General features: G+C 42.4%; 1 protein-coding gene across 1 annotated transcript in view; it reads right to left on the bottom strand.

Moving 5' to 3' along the window:
• Window positions 1-797: 797 nt before the first annotated feature.
• Window positions 798-9565, bottom strand: part of SUMO1 (small ubiquitin like modifier 1) — a 56781-nt gene continuing 48013 nt past the window's right edge. The window contains exon 5 of the mRNA XM_069226045.1: window positions 798-2215. Coding sequence (XP_069082146.1) covers window positions 2147-2215 — 69 coding nt within the window. The 3' untranslated portion in view covers window positions 798-2146. The remainder of the gene's footprint in view (window positions 2216-9565) is intronic.

Genomic DNA, 9565 nt, shown 5'->3' with positions numbered 1-9565 from the left:
CTGTCCCCTGAAATAAAAACATCCATCAAAACGGTTCATGAAAGTAAGATCTGCAACCACTGAATTTACATCTTAACTAATAAGCATGCAAAAACTAATTTTGAACAAAAAGACATTCTCTGAACTGGTTTCTATAAAATAGTAAATGCCATTCATTCTGGAAATTTCCATTAAATACTTTAGATTAAATTGTTCTCAGTAATAGTATTCTATGAAATTGTGTTTTTTTTTAAATGAAATCACAATCATTGACTATGATTTCCCATTGCTCCCTTAGTCAGAATACTATTTTTATCTTCCACTTCCACACCCGTTATTATATTTAGATATACAAAATGGGAAAAGATATACACAGCTAACACCAGTGCTTGCTTCAAGGCAGAGAAAGCCACTTCCGCTTGAACAAATGAAAGATGTTTTTATGTTGTTAGAGTAAACATTTTCAGGGAGTATTTGCACAACTACTGAAACGAAACTTTCTAACTTACAGGAGCATAAAACATTGAGTTTTTTGCTACATCTAGAACAGCTCACCTTGGTTTGCTTAACATAGTATCAACCCAACAAGTCCATGAGAGCACATTCCACAGAAAAGAAAAGTAGGGAGGAGCTACACAGACATGAACAGTTTCAGAACGCATGCTTTAGCTATTATTGATTGTCTCCAACAGTTGTCGTACTAGAACTCATTTATTAACCAGGTATAAGACCACATCCATTCTCCTCAAAGGTCACCACAAAGAAAGGAAACTGCTTCTGCGAAGTAAGATATAAAGCACACTGTAAGTATACCATAGTAACATATATAAAAGGGAACCTTTATTACAAGGTGAGGAAATAACAGACAAACAGGATAAAAATCACATGCACAAGGTTTGACTTGATTTTTAATTCGTCAAACTAACTTGGTGAGGTTTCTTAACCTCTCTTTAGAACAGAATAATATTCATGTATCTTCCACAAGTCAAAAATAATTCTAATGTCCTCATGCCCGCAGGAGAGTCTCTTCAATGGGCATAGTTAAAAGTAGCTGCTGGAAAGTTTTTAAACTTGACAAACATAAATGCACCAAACAAGGCAAGTGCCCCAAAAGTTGAGAAGTAACTCCTGGGTACCAACAACTACCTGAACAAACCCCTAAAAATACCACTGCATTTGAATTTTAAAACATGACTGTGCAAATGCAGGATAGCCTTAGTTGATATTATTTCACATAAGTGCCTAACACAAACATTGTGCTAATCCATTTTCATAACTGAAGTGCAAAGAATTTGAATTGTAAGACGACAAATGTGGTTTTGCCACTAATGTTCCATGAAGGTAGTTAACAAATGCTAATAGATTGTTTTAAAAAAAATGTTTTCCTTTTATTTTAACGAAGCTTGTACAGACAAAAATGCTTTCTTGCTGAAACCCAAGAGAATTGTCAACAATTACAACTGTCAACTGAAATTACCCGCTTTTTTTTGTTGCTGTATGTGGGGTCCATAATTGAAAGAAAATGTTTCCCAGTTCTTATAGTATGGTCTTCAATCAAAAATATTGTGGACTGGCCGAATCTCACTTTTGTTTCTTTAAGCACAGCCATCCCTTTGGGAGAAATACAAAACAAACCCAAACGTGCTATCCCCCATTTCCCATAAAAAACAAAATTCCACATTGCTCCTGTCATACCAGTGAACTATACAATGTTGTTGAAAAGAACAGCAATGTGTGCTTACTTTCACTGAAACGATACGGTCAACATATCTCTGAAAATAAAAGATATAGAGTCCAGGAGACAACTGATGACAGGCATTGGTGGTTTGGATGCTGGATGAACTTCCAGATACCAGAAAAGTGTGTCTTTTTCAATGAAGACTCCTGGTGGACAAGAGTGTTTGCATCAGAAATGGATGGCTTGAGGAAGGGCGATAGAAAGCTGGTAGGATCCACAAGTAAAGCACGAATGAGGACTGTATACAGCAAGAGCCTGGATTTAGATCACAGTTACGGAAATAAAAACAGAATCAGAGATCTATCTGCCAGTTCCATTTCAGTGTTGAACACATAACAAAAGAACTATAATTAAAATATAAAAACGCATTTCAAGGTTTTGGGAAAGGACAGGGAGAAGTTAGGATGACCCCAAAATTTCCTAGAATATTTAAACTTTCGAGTGACCGCCCGTCTGTTCTTGATAAACTTCAATTACATCTTCCTCTTCCATCCCGAGCTGTAAATAGAAAATAAGAATCAGTTTAAGGCGGCATGATGATGCCAGTGCAAGCAACAACAAAAAACCCCACATTTGTAAATGGTGTCTTTTATACTCTCATCATGTTGCACCTTTTTAAAAAAAAAATTTTTTTTACTTTGCTTATTACGGCTAAAAATAGGCTCTTGGGATCTGTGGGTCTTGGGAATAATAGCAGGCTTCTAGCGTTGGAAGGGACTCCATTAGTTATTAAGCCCAAACCCTACTTCTCTTTGTTCAGTGACCATCACTATACTTTATGGCGCTTTGAATTGGTTGGCTTATGTAAACTGTTTTACTTTTCATTTTCAATTTATGTATCAGGAAAAGTCCAGTTGTGAATTTACCACGCTAATAGCTCTAACTCGAGCAAATGCAAGACCCATTGCTTTGCAAATGCTTGTTGTATTGGGAAGTGGCAAGAAGGTTTTTGTCTAGCATGCAGCACCTTAAAAAATAAAACCGATCATTTTGAGCTTCAGCTCCCAATTTATGCTAGTACAGATTGTGTCTGCTGAACAGGTTTGCAAAGGTTTGCTGTGTCTGGAAGGTGCTTTGACAAAAAATGCTGGGCCCTCACGCCATCGAGGTGGCTTCTTCCTTCATCCCTGGGCCTCCTGCTTACTCCAACCAACAGGTTCGTATTCCTATGGCAGGCTCCAGAGGGACCTTTTTGGTCAGAGGAGCAAATCTCTTTCAGACAGTTCCATGCAACTCAAACCACTAGCTTGGCAAAATACTTGGCTGAGATCTACTATGCTAGAGGTGCAGCTATCTCCAATGTGTTGCAAAAATGCCCCTCCTGTGGCATTTATTTAAACAAAAAGGGCGAACTACAAACCCCCAGTGTTTATAATTTGTTGACTTGTTTCATTCCTAATCTACCACTTAACTGGATGCATATGGCATTTCATCAGGTTAAGAACGGGGTCCCTGGTTTCCTACACCTGCACAGTCTACATATCCGGCTGGGTGTTGAGTCATATTTAAGATGCAAATATATCTGAGCTTGTGTACTTATCTTAACTCACACTGTAAGGAACAGAGGGATAAATATCCTGCTGGGTTCAGTATATTACGCTTGATCAATGGACTATTTGACCTTAGTTGCACAAACATATTAACTTTGAGCTTTTTGCAGCATATTGGAGGCAGCTGCACTTTGAGTATGCAATATGTCAACCAAGTATTCTACAGAGCTGATAAACTGAGTCGCATGGGACTGAGAAAGATTAACTGCCCTCATCAAACATCTCCTCCTGGAGTCCCCTTTTAAGCCCCCTCCAAGAGTGCAAATCTTATCCAAGGTGAGCCGGAGGGCCAGATTATGAAGAGAAGCATGCCATCTCGCATAAACGAGGGGCCAGCGCCCTCTTACTCCAAATACTCTTGAGTATGATTCCAAGCAAGAACTAGGATTACAACTGAAACCTTCTCTGTATTCCCTAGCCCCTCAAGTCTTGCCAATTTCTCTTTAGTCACGTTAAGAAGGGAGGGCAGGTGGCAGACGGCACAACATTTAAAAACTGTCTCTCACTTCTCCTCATTGTAGATATGTTTTAATTGAATAGGAGATCTGACAGTATACAAACACCAAGTCCGCTTCATCTCCTACACCCAACATATTTCCACACAATCCCACAATAGTCAGCTTTCAAAGCCCCATCTCTGACAGATCTCGCTGACACATTGAATTCCCGCAAAGTTACTTCTTAACAAAATATCTTGATCCCATCCTTCATCAAAGCTCTCTCTCTCTCTGGGGTCACTTTTACCCTTACTCACCACTGTCAATGCCTCCTTTATGCAAGGAATCTTCTAAGAACCTCTCAAGAGAAGCTTGATCCTACCCTTCCTAAGAAAAGAAAAAAAGCGCACCCTAGACCCAGAGGACCTCACCAACTACCAGCCCATCACTCACCTACAGTTAAACCTACAAGTTCCTTGAAAAAGCAGTGTACATTCAGCTTCAAGATGACAACAATGCTAGCTATCTCCTTCACAACTAGCAGTCTGAATTCATATCACGCTACAGCACAGAGACTGCTACTTTACACGTTGCAGGTGACGCTCTCTTGATCACAGATGAAGGTGGGCATTGCCTCCAGATACTACTAGACCTCTCAGCCACCTTCGACAAAGTCGACCATCCCACTATTATCCACACCCTACAGCAGTGGTCTTCAAACTTTTTAATGCTGCGCCCCCCCAGTTGAAAAATAAAAATCATTGGGCCCCCCCTCAGAATTTTTCACAACTATTTTAGAAAGATGGCAATAATTAAATAGGTCTAAACCTATTTAATCATTGCAGTTAATTACGGTTACCTTTTTAAAACTGCAATAACATGCGTCTGCTTAAAAGAAAGGCATGTTATCTGTATATTATTTCTTTTGCCCAGAGTTTGGCGCCCCCCCTGGGATCACTTGAGGCCCCCCAAGAGGGGCCCGCCCCCTAGTTTGAAGACCTCTGCCCTACAGTATCAAATGGGACTCACAGCCAATGTCCTTCACTGGTTCTAATCTTACCTTTCAAACCTGCACCAGTGTCAACACCAGGACAGTGCGCCCTCTACAGGCAACATAATGCAAAATGACAAACCTTATGCAATGTAATAATTCCTGCATTGTGTGCTGATATTGCATATTAATGTTTTGCATTGCAGGTATTTATCTTGAAATGTCTTTAATAACTGTTTGCAATGTATTGTTCATTTTCAAGCATTTCCTGCAGCCTCGCTGGGTGTGGCAGGTGGGCGGGGCTTGGGCCTATTTAAGGAACCCAGCCCAGCTCCTCGTGCTCACTATTCAGAGGTTCCGGTGCAGAGCAGCAGTATTTTCCAGGGCTCCTGTTCCGGAGGCCTACTTGGACATTTCCTGGCCCTGTCCTCATTATCTTGCTGATCTTCAAGCAGGGCGGTAAGGCTGAGTTTGGGATAAACCCCAACTCCGTTTTCTAGAAACATTTGAGTTTTTGGCTTTGTGATTTACCGCGGGTGATGTAACTCTTGTTGTGATGTAATTGCTATTCTAAGGATTAACTTGAGAAAGTTCAAATTTCAGAGTATATGGTTATAAAAAGGTCACGTTGTTGAAAAGTGCTTGATCTCTCATGTTATTAGAGCATAAAGAGTTAAAACAAAGTTCATGAAGATTAATGTGAATAACCTTGCTATTGTGTTCTTAACTCTTGCTTTCACAGGTCTCCTTCCCCGCTGTTCCCAACCTAAACCCCATCCCCCGCTTGGTCATTCTTTAAGTCTGTGCTATAACCAAGTAGGGCTCCTGTTCCGGAGGCCTACTTGGACATTTCCTGGCCCTGTCCTCATTATCTTGCTGATCGTCAAGCAGGGCGGTAAGGCTGAGTTTGGGATAAACCCCAACTCCGTTTTCTAGAAACATTTGAGTTTTTGGCTTTATGATTTACCGCGGTGCGATTTACTCTTGGCACTTAACCCTTGCAGTTCGTATCGGCAGAGTGCGCGATCATTTCAAGGCATTTGAATCTTGATGGTTGAATCGGCAACAGTGTGCGTGATTCATTCTTGGCAATTAACCCTTGCAGTTCAGATGAGCAGAGCGCGCGATCATTCCAGGTACTTGAGTCTTGATGCGCAGTCTGGCAATAAGGTGTGCAATAATTTCTGGGAAATTGAATCTTAAAACTTAGCTCAGAGTGTGATCTTTCTAGACAAAACAAGTTTAGTCAGTGTGCCTATTCCGCAGTATAATTCATGAATCCTATTTCAGTTAATTCTTTGGGAACGAATGTACTCATTGACTCTTGTTGTGATGTAATTGCTATTCTAAGGATTAACTTGAGAAAGTTCAAATTTCAGAGTATATGGTTATAAAAAGATCACGTTGTTGAAAAGTGCTTGATCTCTCATGTTATTAGAGCATAAAGAGTTAAAACAAAGTTCATGAAGATTAATGTGAATAACCTTGCTATTGTGTTCTTAACTCTTGCTTCCACAGGTCTCCTTCCCCGCTGTTCCCAACCTAAACCCCATCCCCCGCTTGGTCATTCTTTAAGTCTGTGCTATAACGGCTAGTAGTGTTTGGAGCTACCAAGAGGTGGACATATTGGGAACAGGCGCAAACCACGAGGATCCGGTCTCGCTGACAACCAGTTTGTTCACCTGGTCACTTCTAGGTCTCAAATGAACCCCATCACCTGCAACAGCCAGCCAGGGTTCCGTTCCATGCAGTTGCCTGTCATACTCAACCTCTACATGGATCTGCATAGTGATCAACTCAAAGACAACAGCATCAGGAGTCACCAATATACTGATGCTACAAAACTCAACTTGAGTCTACTCTGCTCCAGACATCCAATAAATCAAACAACTAACTGAACATGATCCAGACCTGAATGTCCAGCACTTACCTTCAGCTCAACCCAGCCAAGGAAGCATTCCTTGTATATACCAAGAACAAGAAACAATACAACTTGGCAGCTTCAAACCTCAACCTGCACTGAATGCCAAGTCACTTGGAATCACCCTGAACACCACCTTCACCCCCTACCCCCCCCCACAAAGGAACTCAATGCCAAAAACCAAAGACAGTCTGGCACCAGCTCCTTCTTCCAAAGGAAGTGTAAATACTTCTTCCAGAAAGAGACTTCAGAACTGCTGTACTCTGCAGTCCCTGTACTATATCACCTGGACTGTGGTAACAACCTGGTTCATGGCCTCCCAGACTCCACAAAGGCTCCCATTAGGGCCATCATACATGAGACAGCAAGTCTCATCCACAACGTGAAGAAGTATGAATTTTGAGCTTATAATTAATCACTGGTCGCAGATTGGATTGGCAATAAGCACTGAGGGCCTGATTACAACCTTGGCAGATGGGCTACTCCGTCACAAAAGTGACAGATATCCTGCCCGCCATGTTACAAGTTCAATTATATTCTTGTAAAACGGTGGGTGGGATATCCATCACTTTTGTGACGGAGTAGCCCATCCTCCAAGATCGTAATCAGGCACACTGAGTGTTTGGTATCTATTGGTTATTAATTTGAGGCTGCAACTGAAGTACTAGCAATGACAGAGGGATCTCATATTTTGGATATCTAACAGGGTGGATACCTGTGAAAGATACTTTGGGCCACTGTACAGCACGTTGGTTTTTGGTTGCACGTCTATTGGATTTTTGCCTCTGCACCAATTCCTTTGTTCATTCTGCACAGTGGTGTAGTGCATAAAGTCTTGATAACAGTTTTTGAAATTTGTATTTTTTTGACATTTTGATACAGTCACAATACATGAAGATAGATGGTTGTTGCTATTCAACCCATACGATGGTGGTGAGTAAATGAAGAGGTGGTGCTCACTTGTTGTGGATGTTTATCACAGGGCTGGTACTTAGGTTTTTCCGCTCTTTGTTGGTTGAGGTTCTTACTTAAGATGGTGAGTGATGGGCTTTGTCTGAGATGCTGGGGGAGGTTGTTCCAGCTCTTCGCTGCAGTGTAGGTAAAAGATCGTCCTCCGGCAGAGGTTTGCAGATGTGAGGGACAGTGGCCAGGGCCATCTGGGCAGTTCGGGGGGGGGGGGGGGGGACCTGACGGAGGTGTGGAAGGAGACAGAGTGGTTCAGGTAGGCTGGTCCTGCGTTGTGTATGGCCTGTACGTGTGGGTGAGAAGCTCGAAGGTGAATCGCTTCTCGACCGGTAGGCAGTGGAGGGTCCTCTGGTGTTGGGAGGTGTTCTCGGCGAGTGAGGTCCAGAATGAGTCTGGCGGCGTTCTGGATGAGTTGCAGTTATTTGATGTTCATAGTTGAGGTGCCGGCGTGGAGGGCGTTGCCGTAGTCGAGCTTGCTTGTGACTAAGGCGTGGGTGACTGTCCTGCAACAGTCTGTGGGATCCATCGAAAGATCTTCCGGAGTTTGCGCCGGCAGGAGGAGGAGGTGATAGAGTTTACCTGGCGGGTCATAGATAGGGAGGAGTCGAGGAGGATTCCTAAGTTGCGGGTGTGCTCGGTCCATCTACTCTTTCACATTACACCTTTTACAGAAGCCTGATAATGTCATGCTGGAGGTAAAGCATAAAGGCAGACTAAAAAAATAATAATAATAATAATAATAATAATAATAATAAAGTGCACTACACAGAAATCAGATTGGAGAATATAATGAAAGAACTAAAGGGCCACTCTACTAAAGCATTCCATCTCGGTGAAACTAGGTTAATGTAGAGGTTTCAGTACATTGTGGAACTTCTAAGAGGATACCAGGGCTCTCATCCAGTTTTACATACATTGGCTTGGCATGGAAGCTGTAGGAGGCTGGCCTGGCTTATAGTGGGTACCTTGTGGTACTTACAACTTGTGCCAGGTCCAGTTATCCCTTATTAGTAGAATAGAGGTGTTTCTAGCAGCTTAAGCTGATAGAGGTAGCTATGGCAAAGCAGCTTAGGCTGAACTAGGAGACATGCAAAGCTCCTACTATACCATTTATATCGTATAGCACAATATCATAAGAAAACACAATACTCAAAATAAAGGTACTTTATTTTAGTGACAATATGCCAAAAGTATCTCAGAGGATACCCTCACTTAGGAGGTAAGTAATATACACAAATGATATGTACACAAACCCAAAACCGGTAAGTAACAGTAAGAAAAGTAGTGCAAACAATGTAGAATCACCATAGGATGCAATAGGTAGACATACGCCTAGGGGCAACACAAACCATATACTCCAAAAGTGGAATGCGAATCATGAATGGACCCCAGGACTATGGGAGGTTGTAGAGGGTCGCTGGGACTGTGAGAAAACAGTAATGGGTGTCCAAAATACCCCACGCCAAGACCCTGAAAAGTAGGACTAAAGTTACCCTACTACCCCAGACATGACACCCTATCATGACACAATAGTCATGATACCTATACTGGACCCCAGGACTATGGGAGGTTGTAGAGGGTCGCTGGGACTGTGAGAAAACAGTAATCGGTGTCCAAAATACCCCACGCCAAGACCCTGAAAAGTAGGACTAAAGTTACCCTACTACCCCAGACATGACACCCTATCATGACACAATAGTCATGATAGGGGATTCTGCAAGAACCACAAGCACCAGCAAAACACTGAAGATGGATTCCTGGACCCGAGGACCTGTAAAGGAAGGGGACCAAGTCCAAGAGTCACGAAAGTGTCCAGGGGGGCAGGAGCCCACCAAACCCCAGATGAAGTTGCAAAGGGGCTGCCTCCGGGTGGAAGAAGCCGAAGATTCTGCAACAACGAAAAGGGCTAGGAACTTCTCCCTTGGATGGAAGATGTCCCACGACGCGCTGGAGGTTGCAGAAGTGTTTTCACACAGAAATACC

Source organism: Pleurodeles waltl, chromosome 3_1 (genome assembly GCF_031143425.1).
Source record: "Pleurodeles waltl isolate 20211129_DDA chromosome 3_1, aPleWal1.hap1.20221129, whole genome shotgun sequence".
Taxonomy (NCBI): Eukaryota; Metazoa; Chordata; class Amphibia; order Caudata; family Salamandridae; genus Pleurodeles; species Pleurodeles waltl.
The sequence above is the reverse complement of the archived record's forward strand: the minus strand, read 5'-3'. Positions and strand labels throughout refer to the sequence as shown.